This window comes from Epinephelus fuscoguttatus, linkage group LG8 (genome assembly GCF_011397635.1).
Source record: "Epinephelus fuscoguttatus linkage group LG8, E.fuscoguttatus.final_Chr_v1".
Classification (NCBI taxonomy): Eukaryota; Metazoa; Chordata; class Actinopteri; order Perciformes; family Serranidae; genus Epinephelus; species Epinephelus fuscoguttatus.
In genome coordinates, this window is record NC_064759.1 from 15,383,603 (window position 1) to 15,398,175 (window position 14,573).

The following is a 14,573-nucleotide window of genomic DNA, read 5'->3' on the forward strand; positions in this document are numbered from 1 at the left end:
ACAAGGATCAGACTGTCAGTCTGTTAGAGCAGCTCCCAAATGTTTATTGCACATAATGTGTAGGTCTAATTATTTAAATTTTAAAAATCGGTATGAAGCTTTAGACACGTAGTATCAATGACTAATGATCTCTATCACTGATGTCATTGGTCGCACTGATGGAACATAATTCCTATAGACTAATATTGGGGATTATGTGTTAATATTTCTGAGTGAGCAATGGTACAGCATTTCACTGTCTTTAAATTTACTACATTTGTAGCTGAAATAAAATCACTGAATGCTGTTGAGTCAAGATACAAATAGATGTCCAACATTTTCAAATCTACTGTATTTTAACCTCAACGTCTTTTCAGGTGCAAATCACCAAACATATTATTACTGGGTCAGACTGTGAGTTTACAGTCATGTCTTTATGTCTTTGATCTATAGCCTAGACTATATGTTTTAAATCTTCTGCCTCCTGTGTTTTTCCCCATCAGATTAAATCTCAACAAATAGGCCTATATTATTAATATAATGTAATGTATCTACAGCCTGATACACAGCCACTTTATCTTCCTTAAGGAAATGTAAGTCTGATAAATGATGACTAAACGGACAACACTGAATAAAACTTTTTTATTAACTTTATGGTTAACTTATTTACACTTTCCTCACTCTGACTCAGGCTCTTCTTTTAAAGATAAACGTGCACCGTCTGCTACACGTGCATTAATATCTCTATATCCACTGGATTAAAATGGAGGCACTGTCTTTTATTTACCTGTTGCCATGGTGAATCGTGGAGTCGGAGCTCCATTGATGATGGCTTTTTATTGTCGGCTTAACTCAGAGTGAACATACTCAAGAGTTGACTGAACTAACTCAAATCAGCTGTTCTGGAACCGGTAACTCAGAGTTTCCCATCTCAGGGTAAATCAACTCAGAGTTCAGGGTTAGACTCAGAGTTTGTTGAACCTCCTACCTGGAATACCCCTCAGCTCAGGCACTCAGGGCATATGTTGAAGTCAGTGCCAATTTACCCAAGATTGACAAACTTTAGGTCTGTTAAGGGTACTGTAAGAAGGGTGAACCCTCTACCCTAACCTCAAAACAGAGACTAGCAGTGGTGTATTCTAAGCTAAAATAAAGTGAAACACAGACATTTAACTTCTTATGTAGTTTAATAAACAGATTTATATGAGAATAAAACCATGCTGAAACAAACCTACTGACCCCTATTTGTGGGAGAAAAGTCAGACAGCAGTACAAGACATATGAAAGAGTGAAGTTCACTGGATAGTGCTTACATAGTAAGTGTTTATAAGCAGGGCTGACATGCTAGAATAAGGCAACACAATGCTACAAGAAAATATAATATATAATAAAATCTGACTAAGCATCTCTTCACATAAAAAACTATCATCTAAATGCTTCATTACATTTCCTTGCTGGTTAGTACTGGTTTAAGTGTAAAGTGGAAAGATACAATATTCAGAATGTTATGGAGGAGTTGATGCTGGTTGATCGAAAATTGGTTTGCTCATTATTCTGTTAGAAGACAGACTGACGTTGTCAGAGCTGCAGCTGACAGATGAAGTAGGTGGCAGCTCCACAGGAAGCTTTGATCCAGTTCTTCGCACGTGGCTTGTCAGTGCTGAGGATCCCACAATCCCCCTCTGATGTGAAGTCTGCCCAATAGCTGCAAACAAAAGGAGAGAATACTGACTTTCACGTCGTGATCAAAGGATGTTGTGGTTATTATATTTTAGGAAAGCAGGCAGAAAATAAATCTGGGTGTTCTCTTGTTTTTTTTGGGCACTATGATATACACTCCACTTTATTAGGCACACCTGTGCAATCTATTGCAATTCAATGCAACAGTCCTGCCTATTGTTGGAGTTGTGAAAATTATAAATAAAATTATAACATAACCAAGGTTTTAAGGCCTCTATGACTAGATTTGAATTGGATATGGTTAACGTGCCAGGAGGAGCATTTCAAAGTCTAAAACATGTCATTTCCTGTCGCCATTAGGTGGCGCTATGAGTATCACAGAATATTGTCATATAGATACGTTCAGGGCAGACTATTATGAATCCTGTGAAGTTTGGTGGAGATCAAAGTTAGAGCAAAAATTTGACGCTGCGCCACGGGCGTGCCCTTCAACATGAGGTAGATCTTGTATTAAATTTTGATCACACAGTAGTCAAGCTTGCACAAACCAATTTGGAATTCTGTAGGAGGAGTCTGTTAAAATACAACATGTGGGAAATGCCAAAAATAACAACAGAATTCAAAATGGCCGACTTCCTGTTGGATTAAGGGAATGGGTCCAAGGGACTATTTTGTGCAACTGGGCATGATAGACGTGTGCTGATTTTCGTGCATTCCGCTAAAAACATGCGGTCCGTGCTCATGTTTAGAGGGCATGGCCAAGTGATTTTGCCCTGCCCCCTTATGAAAGCCATATCGCAAGTAAATTTATACGGCAACTGAAACACACGCGAAAATTTGCCCTTTTTTGAGTGTGTTAAACCCCCCCAAAAGGCGATTCACTCCAGAGAAAAATAATAATAATTCCTTCAGTCGATGGTTGGTGCTCTGGTCCTAATTAAATGTGTCAACATTGAGGATGTGGTTCTGATGGTCAGAGGGGTTTCTTATATTGTGCCCCCTGCAGGACAATGTAATGATGTAATGTAGTCCAGTCAACAAAATGTTAAACTATGACCTCAGTAATAAACATGCAATTTAATTTACCCATTTCCAACAATGTCACCAAGAACTGTATGTTATGAAGTTTGTAAAGGTGAAATTTGAGGCTGGATGGCAGTAGATGGTGCAGGTGTACCTAATAAAATGGCCACTGAGGATTCTGACTGAAAGAAATTCCATAAAGAGACCCAAAACACTTTCAGACAAAATGCAAAACTTGCACATTATGGAATCTGATCTCTACACATCTAAACATCAGTGTCCCAAATATATATGTTAACAAGCATGAAAAAGAAAAAGGGACAAGACTACAAAAAAGAAGAAGCAGAGACCACATGCATAAAATGTGCTTCAGCTGAGATGATTGGTCCCTTTATCACCTCTTTGTCAGCGCAGCATTGTTGACCCAGCTCCATTCGGCCCCATGGTATTTCAGCCCGATCCAGTAATTCATGTTTCCTTTCGTAGTGAGATAGTCCTAGAAGAGAAAGCACCATTAATATTTACATAAAATCGGGGTTTACTTGATGCCTCCTCTCAAAAACATATGGATCAGGTGATTTAACCTGATATTTATTTTACTGTATTCAATTTCTGCCAGTATATCCCCCTAAATCTTACACACTGGACCTTTAAACGTCATGGCTAAAGGGAAGGAAGTGACATCAGGCCCACCTGAACACGCCAGCTGTTAACAACAGCCAGAGCTCCTCCTCTGGCGCTGCAGTTCTTCTGGCTCTCGTCCCAGTTCAGCCTGTAGGTGGACAGGTAAAAGCACGACGAGCCAAAAGTCAGCCATCCATCAGCGCACTGCCGACAGCCGAGATCTGGAAGGAGAGAGGGATCAGTGCAGAAAATTCTCCAACGAGGAAAAGTTTTCTGTATCTTCCTTATGGTTTTCTTGTCATTTTTTGCCCATAGTTTGTGTATACATGCACGCACTTTTAAATGTCTGTACTTGTGTGTGTTTGTGTCTAACTACGTAGCGATCTCAAAGGATTTTGGTCAAAGAGGAAACAATAAAGCTGATTAAACTCAGCTGACTCTCAGCATAGATTAAATAAAACATTCTCAGTTCTCTAAAAATACACGACCACATGAACTAACTTCCCCAGAGGCCTAAAAAAAAAAAAAATTTGGCAAATGTAAAGCAGAACTGTCACTAGAAACAGGGAGACTGAGAAAGTATCATTTGTTTTTCTTTTGGGTTTTAGGGTTTTTAGGGTTCTCCACCTGGCATCACACTCACGTTGGGGTTGCATCCTGGGGAAGAGAGCCTGGCACTTCTCCTGGCTGCACGTAGGCTCAAGCGGAGGAAGTGCCCTGTTTACTTCTACAGTTTCCACTCTCTCGGGGCAGTCTGTGGTGCCAGATTGGACTGGAAATCAGAGCACAGTGGGAGGAGTTGTGAGGGAAAAGAACAATGCCTGCAGGCTACAGCAGTGCAATCGGACACACTTTTTTATTCCTGTATCTGTTAAAACCAAAAACAAAGTGATCCTGATATATATTTTCTTTTACATATGCACTGCCAGTGAAACATACAGTCCTCTCATGATCTGCTTGGGTGTTAAAAACATACTCCAGCCTGTTGTTGTTTGTTTTTATGGTGCCATCATGGCTGCAGATACTTACGTTTCAGACTGAGGGTAATGACGATCACCAGCAGGATCAGGCAGAGTATGGCGAGGAGCACACACACGACACGGTACCAACGTGTGTTTCCGGCAGTCTCTTTGCCTGAGGAGGAAAACATCAGCCTGGTGTCACAGAGATATTCGATAAAGAGCACAAACACAAAGCACCATCAAGGCTCCGGCCTACCTTTTCCTCCCTCCAGTTCAACAGATAACTTGGACCCTGGGGACAAGTTTTCTTTGGCTTCATCTTTTTTGTCCTCGCCATAGCTGCGGCAAAATTTGATGTACATGGAGAAGATTGTCCTGGGATTTGTGTTGAAGCTTGTTTGCCCTGTCCTGCTCCGTCTGCCTGCTCTGCTGACTCACATCTATGACTGTGGTTTAAGACGCCCCCCTACGTCCTTGTCTTGTCGTCATAGCAACCTGGCATTCACTGATCTCTAAATTATTCATGGAGCACAGTGCCCGGCTTGTCCTTCAACTCTCCAAAACTTTTACTGTATCTCTCTTTGTCTGTGTAAGAATGAGCGTGTGTGCAGACAGATACTGTAGGTCGGGAGACATCTGTGCTCCAAAACAACAGATAGGAAATGTGTCTTGACGTCATTTCAGACGAGACAGACAGAGCATACAGTCTTCCTCTGATACTGAGTTATAAACAAGGACTCAAAACAGGCCTCACTCAGGACACTTCAGAACTTGAACCTCAAAAATATGAACAAAATATTCTTATAAGCAAAGGGGCGATTATTTCATTCTACCAAGGTAAAGAAAAGATAATAACTTGATATGTAGTGGCTTTAGTGTGCTGTATTTACTTTTGTAAATACAGCATGCCAATAACTATCAGAGTTAGAGGCTTGTCTTTCAAAACAGGAACACGCACTGCTGTGCTATTTCATTGTGTCACTGCTTCCGTTCTTCTTTTGAATTAGTGCAATATGCATGGGCAGATAACGAGACACAAATATGCAGAAGGCCTTGACACACACACTCCTTTTCCTCTTTTTTGTTGTTTGTTTGTATGCATGTGTTTTGGGGGATTTTTTTAAGTTTGTCTCTTTGCAAAACTTTGCATCTCTTTGTGGTCATTTTGAGTCCCTTTCTGGTCTGTACATCTTACTACTGTGTATAATGACAAAAACTGTCTGTGGGTGTGTCTGTCTGTGTCTCAGTTTTCCATGTTTTTCTCTTCACTGACTTGGTCAATCCATGTGAAATTTGGCACAGTGGTAGAGGGTCATGAGAGGATGCAAATGAAGCAATATTACATCAATTGCCCAAAGGGGGGCGCTATAGCAACCAAATGAAATTGCAAACTTCGAATGGGCATATCTCATGCCTCGTATGTCGTAGAGATGTGAAACTTTGCACAGAGATGCCTCTCCTCATGAGGAACAAATCTGATTTTCCGCCATTTTGAATCTTTTGAAAAACACTTAAAATCGATCTCTTCCTAGGAAGTTGGACCGATGTGCATGAAACTGGGTGAACATAATCTAGGGACCAATATCTAAAGTTCCCTCTTGGCAAAAGTTGGAAAACTTACTAAAACTGAGCTTCTATAAGGCAATGAATATTGCAGAGGGCGTGGCTCATCACATAAAGGTGTATAACATCTCAAGGGTTTCACCGATCACCACGCAACTTTGTAGGCATATGAGGACCCCTCCATTATTGACCCCATCAAACAAAATGGAGGCGCTAGAGAGCTCATTTCTTATCTAGGCCTAACCGCCATATCGATTTTTACTAAACTTGGTAGATATGTAGAACAGGACGCCTCAAGGTGACTGGAGAAATTTAACTCTAATTGGCAACTGGGTGGCGCTATAACAACAGAAAAATGCTTAAAAATGGCTCAAATGTGACTGATCGCTGTGGCTCCCCCTGTGGACCAATGTTTGTTGTTGTTTTTTTCTAATTTTTGGTATGACTAAGTCATGGTATGATATGCTGTACATAATCACGGAAACTGTCATTCTCTCAGTCAGTCATTCTGTCTGTCCCAAGTTTTTCTACTCACTGACGTGGTCAATCTATGTGAAGCTGCACATAGGCATTGAGGATTGGCATAGGTAGAAGGTGACAAAGCTACCAATGGGTATGGACTAGTATTAATATAAATGACATTTTGCAGGTAAAGGCCAAGTGGGCCCCTGGCACTTTGAGCCCATGGGTGTGTGCTCAGTAGGCCTGTTCAGTAACCCCTCCATGTGGGTGTGTCACAGCGTGATACAGTCACAGTGAACGAGGTCCATCGAGTTCATTAAGTGTAAGATACATTTTGTTGCTGCTTTCTAACAAACATGATACACAGACTTGTGTCCAGTGCAAACTGTTATATCATCAGTGGTGATCCTAGACTTTGGAGGGCCCCGGGCACAGACAGTTGTGTCAATAGTTGTTTTCGAGAAAACTAAAAGGAGCCTCATTTAGGGTTTTTTGGGGGAGCAAAGGGAGAACTGTTAGGGCGGTTTATACTTGTCACTGGTCATTGCAAAATGTGCCAACATAAGTGGCCCCTTAAACCTAAGTTGTTTTTTTTTCTTTAGCAAGGAGGGGTGCCAGGCAGACAGGCAGAGAGGTGACAGGCAGAGTCTCTGCGGAGAGATACACCGCTACACAATTCTGATGAGTCATAAGTGATAATTGAGAGGGATTATTGCTCTGTGAGTTTAAAGTTTTTTTTTAAGGAAAATCCTGCAGAGGGCGGCACGGTGGTGTGGTGGTTAGCACTCTCGCCTCACAGCAAGAGGGTTGCTGGTTCGATCCCGGGCGTGGGAGCCCTTCTGTGCGGAGTTTGCATGTTCTCCCCGTGTCAGCGTGGGTTCTCTCCGGGCACTCCGGCTTCCTCCCACAGTCCAAAGACATGCAGATTGGGGACTAGGTTAATTGATAACTCTAAAATTGTCCGTAGGTGTGAATGTGAGCGTGAATGGTTGTCTGTCTCTATGTGTCAGCCCTGCGATAGTCTGGCGACCTGTCCAGGGTGTACCCCGCCTCTCGCCCGATGTAGCTGGGATAGGCTCCAGCCCCCCCGCGACCCTCAAGAGGATGAAGCGGTTAGAAGATGAATGAATGAATGAATGAAAATCCTGCAGAGTATAACTTTAAGAGAAGCAAATTACCATCATACTTATATAAATTGATTAATTTAATGAAAACAGAATATACATAAAGAATTAGTCTCTGTATTAGCTTTGTTATTATAGAGATTTATCAAATCATTTTTTCATCCAGTCCACATTTAATTTTTGGAGCTAACTGTAGCATGGACATTCAATTTATTATGCAGAAGATTCACAGAACTTTTAACGAACTGAGGCAAATTACCATCATACTTATTATAAATTGATTAATTTAAAAAACAGATATAAGAAAAGAATTGTTAGATTCACTGCAAAAATTATCAACTGATTCATCTAAAATAACAATAAAGTGAAAGAAGAAATGTTTTTTTTAAATGTGTGTATATTTTGATTTTTTTAAAAAAAAAAACTTAAAATGAGCCCCTGTAGAGATGCCATTAATACAATTGTTTGTATTGACAAAAAAATACAAATTTTCCTTATACCACCAGTTTTCTGTTTGCATGATACAGAAACAAAAACCAAAACATATTACTGAAGTTTTGGGTCTCCAGAGCCTTATCAAGAGTCAGACATTGACAAACATAATCACTGATAAACAGGTTGCAGTGGATTTTTAAGCATACACTGTTTTCACAGAATTGCTGATGTGGTTTTAAACTGTCACAACTGTGTTTCTGCTTTTCTATTTGTTTCAATCTGTTTTCTAAGATACAGTTTTTATGTACAGTGTCACAAAGACCACAATGATTACTCAGCAGTGGAGGCAAGTTGATGCAATGCCCTAAAATGTTTGTTTGGTGTTAAAAACAAAATGTGTAATTAGACGACCTTTCATTAATTCACAAGGACAGGTAGGTGTGCCCATACACATGTTGAAACATGCTGTCACTGGGTGTGTTACAGCTGTACACTAAACAGAGGACGTACACACGATATAAGACAGTACCTGCGTTTGTTTTAGCCGGAGCTCCGACATAAAAAGCCTCTGAGTAGATGTTTTCAGATGGATTTTGTAGTTTTGAGTAGTAGTCTGGTTCTGCTTCCTCTGAAGACAGACAGAAATACAAACAGATGCATTTTCACAGACATAAACCAGCTGGAATTTACTTCTAAATATTCAATGCATTATAAACTAAAATATAAAATAAAATATTGGCCCTTTTTTTAGAGTTTCAGGTCACTTTTGGGAAATATTTGTTTGAAAAAAATTGACATTTTTTCCCCATGCACTACAATTTAAACTTGTTTCCTACACTTACTAAGTGTTGCATGATTTAATTAAATTTCTCTTACCTTTAGTTTTGTCCTCTGGTGTCACCTCTGTTGCTCCTTCATCTTCTTTCTTTATTTCATCTTTCTTTATTGCTTCTTCTTTCTTTCTTTCACCTTCTTCGGGTCTTTCCTCTTCTTTGGTGATCTCTTCCATCTCCATGGCTCCTCTCTTCTGTGTCTCTAACTTTCGATTTGCCGCAGGAGTCTCTCAGGCCGACTGACAATTGAGTTACGTAACCTTTTTTCATGCAGACACAAATGCAGATCAGATGCCTTTTGCAATAATAAAGTGTCAAAACTGTGATTTTTAGTTTTGCTGTTTGAAAAAAACCTGCTAATGTCCCCAGACCTAAGTTTCCAGTATGACTCATGTAATCAGTAAAGATAGAACACTTCCCCATGAAGATTTCTCCTCTGTCTTTGTGCTTCCTCTAAACCACATGTAGTGTACAAAAGTGTGTTTGGGGGAAGGCGCCTGTGTGGGTAGGTATCATCTCAGCATGCTTTTTAATAAGCATCGTACTGTGGAATGACTTTACTCAAATTGAAAACCTGTTAAAATCCTTCAAAGCAATAAAACATCAAGGAATGAAAAGGTTTCAATATAAATGTTCATTTCTGCCTTTTTATTATTGACATCTCAACCACAGGTGCGGCAGATGGAGACACAGAAATATACAGAATCAGAAATGTATGCAATTTTATCTTTATTTTCCACAAAAGTTTATGATATTAATTTACAAAAAAAAAGAAAACTATTTGCATTAAATACAGATGACTGAGATTACGAGAGATCTCTCAACATAATTCGATAACTTCCTTTTGCATTCACTCTTTCTCTTTTCACCAAGTAAGGAATAAACAAAACCTGAAGTTTACTAATATACATTACGCTCACCCCGAAATACTGACGAAGGTAAACCCTACCAGCAACCCCTCTGCCTTGAGCAAAGCCCATCTTCCACCAAGTACTGTAGTTGCTTATCAAAACTAATATAGAGAATAATAGTGGTGTGAAGCATAACAAACTCTTTATTCCTCAGACAGTCTCATTCTCTCTCTGTCTCTCTGGTCTCTCTCTTTTTCTCCAGTCTTTTGTCCTCCCTCAGGCACCGTACACGCTCTCATTACTGTAGGTCATGTAGAGAAACAGGTCTTCTTCGTGGTGCTCCTAAAACACAAAAAAGAATGAATAATTTAGCGTGACAAGTGTACTTGAGAGTGTGCACACAGGCTGGCACACCACACTCACCACATAAAACTGCTCTGTGTGCTTAAGAAGTATCAGGACATGATAAATGCATTTATCTGTCGGCCTCATTTGATTACTTGGAATACAAAGCTTTTTAGAAAATTCATATCAGAAAATGACTCTAAATACATGGCACTTTAAATCTTCCTACACAAACTGCTTTTTCTGGCCTCGCAACAAACTTATGACTTCACTTCCAGAATGACAACTATCTGTTTTCTTTCAGTGTGCGTGGAATTACCGTCAGGCTATTTTGTGAAATCAAGAAAAGTGAAGCAACATTGCTGTCTAAGCAGATCTAGGCTGTCTCACTGTGTGTGTTTGGTTTGTTGTGTCACTGAGGGAAGGGTCAAAATGTTTCTGTGTAAACTGAAACTTTGTATTCATGTAGCTGGAAGCAGTCAAGCTCACAAACAGCTAATGGTTGGTAAATATGTTTTTACTGGTGCTGCAAGTGTATGTGTGTGTGTGTGTGTGTGTGTATAAGTATTGGGGAGGATCCTGGTGTGAACATGTATCTGGACAGGTGCAGTTACCTCATATACAGCAGAGAGAGGGGAGCTGGATGGGGGAAGGGAGTTGTTGACAAAGAAGAAGAGCGCCTCCTCCGGTCTCAAAGATACACGCTGACGGATCAGGAAGCACAACTGACCCACTAAAAAAAGAAGAAAGAGGAGGGGGAGTAAGAAAAAGTCAGAGAGGGTCACGATCATTTCTTATGGAGAGGAAGAAAACAGGCGGGAAGGGTGGGATATGACCAGATCACTGATAAGTCCTGAGACAGAAACGAATCAGGTTGCTGTGTCAACAAATCTTTTGGGTGTGCACACTGAACTGAATTCCTTCCTGACATGATGCGTTCACTTCTCAATTCAGTTTAACTCTCAGTCAGTTGCAAGTGAACACGCACTGACTCACTGCTTTCACAGCGAAGGAGTGTGTTTGTTTAGGGAACATACAATAAAGTGAAGGTGAGCGCGAGTGATGGACAGTTGCTGAGTTGCTCGAGCCCGTATCTCTCCCTCACTCTCATGTCTTAGAGTACGACACTGTACCAAATATTAATCTAATCATTAGCTGTGGTGTAAACATACATGCTGAACATAACAGGGTAGGACATCAGCTTTCAGTTCGCAAACAGTATCTTTATCCAACTGAAGTCTCCGTTCTCAGTTCACTAGTCGGCAAGCTGAACTGAACGAACACTGAACGTGTTTCAGGTCAGCGAGAGGGACTACGCACAGTCCGAACTCTGGTGAAGCACCCAATGATTTGGTAAATGAATCTTTCTAATATATGGATTCCAGTGTTTCAGTACGCTTGAAAAAGGACTGCTTCATCCATCACTAAGGTGCACTACTAAGATAACTATCATTAAATTTAATAAGGAAGACAAAAAACTACAAAAAAAACAGCTAAATTTCAGTAGGTGTCCCAGGAAGGCATGTCAGCGAGCCAGGAAGCTAAATACCACAGCCTCACATAAGTGGCCTGCAGCAGTCATTAATGTCATCAAATACACCTGTACTTTTCTCCTGCTATGACAAAATGCCCGCCATAATTTTTTTAACACATTCAGCGCACGAGAAAAAGGCAGACTGATTAGTGCCATCCTCAGTTTGACACCTACATCACTGACAACAACTGACTGATCCAACCAGGACTGGATGGTGCGTCAGCAGCAAGTTAGCTGCCTGCCAAAACATGAAATGATCTTGTCCAAGTCACAGGTGCCTTATGTAACCAATACACTGGCTGATGTTTGCGTAAGTGTAACTTAATCACTATCATATATAAACAGTTGTTACACAGTTTGTCCACCAGAGAGCACTGACGAGCCTATTTGTAAACTGTAAATATCCCACTCAGTATATATCCTGGTCACAATTGTTTAAAATATCGAATCTGAGGGATCCCTGTCAAGATTGTTTGTTATATTTTTAAAAATGACTATCTCACAATGCATCAATTTGTTTAAAGTTACAATTATCAATTTGATATCACCCTCAAAAGCAAATTGGTCAGGCTACAGTAACCATCAATAAACCTGTCAGTGATTAAGCTGTTCGAATCTTAGATTGAAACTGGGCTTTTGAGTTTTTGCAAGTGTTTGTGTATTTCACCTGTTAAATCTGAGGGCACTAGGTATTTCTTCTTGTCCAGCTCAGGAGCTCGTGACCTCGAGGCCCTCTCCACAATGATCTAGTTGAAAAGACCCGAGAGAAATCAGTCGTCACTAACGGTAAAAGAATGTGTTCATGTGCCAAAATACACACAACAACAAATAAGTTCACACTACTAGATGTCGTACTGACCGGTATTTTGTCAGGATGCTTGGCCCGAACTCTCTCTCCCTCTGCTCTCCTCACCTCGAGTGGTACTGAGCGCTGGTACTGACTGCCCATCTGAAAACAACACAAGGAAACAAACAACACAGGAAAACATGAAGTCCCTCACAATAGCATTATTTACCGAGCAAACAAAGGAGAAAGAGCTGACTTCACCAACCAGTGTATTCAGTCAACAAGTGATACTGACCGCCTAAAGAGCGCATCATTGTTTACTGCAAGATGAGTTGTAGCTCTCTTTTAATCAAGTGTTATGTAGTGGCTATATTATGGGGCGGGTGGTGTGACAATATACATCTGTCAACTTAAATTCCTATGTATCTTCTTGTATGCAACCACCTTATGGGAAGGTTTGGAGATCAGTGAAAAGGACTGTATCACACAAGGACTTGTTTATTGTTGACTCAATGTATCACATATTGATGAGCTCTAGCTTCACTGACCAAGACTGCTGTGTGTCTGTATTTCGATTTACAGGATTTATGCATCAATCTGATTAAATATCTTGATTTTTAAGTGATTAGTCAGTTTATAAATTAATTGAATCAGCAGCAAAATGATGTGTAATTCTTCATTATTGTTATTCATATCATTAATTAGTGGGTTTGGTTATTTTTAATGAAATATATTGTGAAAAAAACACTGATTACAACTTCTCAAGTGACAGGATGTGCTCTTTTTTTCTTTCATGATGTATAACACTGTGGATTGAATATATTCATGTTTTCATCTAACATTTCTACCCTCAGGCCGGAAGTACAGAAGTGTGGAATGCAGAACCTCTAGACTTAAAAACTCTTTCTTTCCCACTGCCATCAGACTCCTAAACAGCGAAACAGAGTCATAATCATCACTACTTCAGACCATGTTTACACATCCAGTCTGCACGTGACTTTTGCACATACAATGTTTGCTCTTGCTCTTATCTTTGTCTATTTGTTCCCTTTTGGGTGTATACTCCTTTCATATTTTTTTCATCTATATTGTTTACTTTTTTGTATATTTATAATTGAGTGTGGATTTAGTTGATATCTTTTCTGGTATTCATTGTCTTCAGCAAAGGAAGAATTTGATTGTACCAGGGAACGTGTTTCCACACTGTGCATGTGACAATAAACACTTTGAATCCTTGAACAAAACTTGACATTTGAAGACACCACCTTCAGCTGTGTGATGTTGTGATGGGCATTTTTTCCACATAATTTTCTAGATTTTCCCCAAAACAGTCATTATAATCTACTTATTGCATCAACAAACTGATTCTCAATTGAATTTCCAGAGAATATTTGTAGTACACATAAAACATACTTATGTTGATATCACAATATAAAATGTTTATGGGATGATTTAAAATTTAAAATTGTACCCTCAGATCAGAAAAGGGAGCCTTTGCAAACACAATAACCACAACTCTCTTTTCATATCAAACCCCCCAAATCTATCCCACTGTTTACAACAGAGCTAGCTGTGGGTGGAGTAAACAACAGTAACGGTGGGTACAGGGTGTGCTCACAATAAAAGACAATATCCATCCACACAGTATCTTCTCATAGTCTGCCATTACTGACAGCCAAACTTGTCACAGTTCTCATTATTTGGTGCACAGACTAACGTGGTCACGGTGACACTAGTTTCTCGATTCATGGTGTTTTGGGTCATCGTGAAGTGACGCCACGTCACTTACCACACCAGAATCTAGAACAGCTAACTTGCCTTAATTTCTATACTGATGTAAAGAAAATAACCATATAGCTACATGAATCGCTATCTGTACGTCTATAATATAGAATCTAAAAGTGTTTTATTTGCTAATTGTATCCGAAATCAGCGGTTTATGCTGCTAGCTATGCTAACAATGCTAACATCTGAAGCTAACGGTTGGAGAAGACGTTCCTGCTCACATACCTTTAAAAAAGACAAGAACAAGTGTCACTCAAAACACGACAAATACAGAATATATTCCACTGGTCCCTTGTGCCGTCAAGTTTCTCAAAATAATAACCTTAGTGTCAATTTTGGCTTAAAAAACAGCCATAGCATACAGGAATGCGATAGATTTCAAAGATGTCGACTGTCCACTGGTTCTGCTGTTCAAGGAAAACAACAACAAACGCTGCAACGTCCGCCCACCGCGTCTGTGAATGACCAATCAAAGACGAGTGAATAGATTGACAGCGATGTTTGTCCAATCAGCGGGAAGCAAGAGCAGGTTTGCAGTGCGTTCATTGGACAAGTAGAGCAGTCTGTTACCGCCCCGTTTTCTCTG

The 14,573-nt window shown here is 40.0% G+C and overlaps 2 protein-coding genes across 3 annotated transcripts; both read right to left on the minus strand.

The window, feature by feature from the left end:
* Positions 1–1,147: 1,147 nt before the first annotated feature.
* si:dkey-26c10.5 (uncharacterized protein LOC563797 homolog) lies at positions 1,148–9,049 on the minus strand. 2 transcript variants are annotated; one of them, XM_049583703.1, is made up of 7 exons: positions 8,729–9,049; positions 8,382–8,480; positions 4,336–4,440; positions 3,950–4,078; positions 3,376–3,527; positions 3,081–3,178; positions 1,148–1,684 (listed from the first exon to the last, which is right to left on the minus strand). In XM_049583703.1, the coding sequence occupies exons 1-7, from the start codon at positions 8,865–8,867 to the stop codon at positions 1,558–1,560; spliced, it is 849 nt and encodes a 282-aa protein (XP_049439660.1). In that variant the 5' UTR covers positions 8,868–9,049; the 3' UTR covers positions 1,148–1,557. The 2 variants fall into 2 exon arrangements, with proteins under 2 accessions (XP_049439660.1, XP_049439661.1); XM_049583704.1 differs by lacking the exons at positions 8,382–8,480; positions 8,729–9,049 and adding an exon at positions 4,525–4,731.
* A 263-nt stretch (positions 9,050–9,312) lies between these two features.
* On the minus strand, positions 9,313–14,413 carry zgc:92606 (uncharacterized protein LOC100000242 homolog). The gene is made up of 5 exons (XM_049583728.1): positions 14,213–14,413; positions 12,275–12,364; positions 12,083–12,161; positions 10,496–10,614; positions 9,313–9,878 (listed from the first exon to the last, which is right to left on the minus strand). Exons 2-5 carry the CDS (start codon positions 12,362–12,364, stop codon positions 9,813–9,815), a joined length of 354 nt encoding a protein of 117 aa, XP_049439685.1. The 5' UTR covers positions 14,213–14,413; the 3' UTR covers positions 9,313–9,812.
* Positions 14,414–14,573: the final 160 nt, after the last annotated feature.

Bases quoted from the DNA above. Each gene is read 5' to 3' on its own strand.
- si:dkey-26c10.5 (XM_049583703.1), bottom strand. From the start codon at position 8,867: ATGGAGATGGAAGAGATCACCAAAGAAGAGGAAAGACCCGAAGAAGGT. The intron at 3,528-3,949 runs GTGAGTGTGATG...CTCTCCTTCCAG, and splicing joins CCCCAGGATGCAACCCCAAC to ATCTCGGCTGTCGGCAGTGC. The intron at 3,179-3,375 runs GTGGGCCTGATG...TTTCTCTTCTAG, and splicing joins TTAACAGCTGGCGTGTTCAG to GACTATCTCACTACGAAAGG.
- zgc:92606 (XM_049583728.1), bottom strand. From the start codon at position 12,364: ATGGGCAGTCAGTACCAGCGCTCAGTACCACTCGAGGTGAGGAGAGCA. The intron at 10,615-12,082 runs GTGAAATACACA...TTCTTTTTTTAG, and splicing joins AGTGCCCTCAGATTTAACAG to TGGGTCAGTTGTGCTTCCTG. The intron at 9,879-10,495 runs GTAACTGCACCT...TTTGTGTTTTAG, and splicing joins CTCTCTCTGCTGTATATGAG to GAGCACCACGAAGAAGACCT.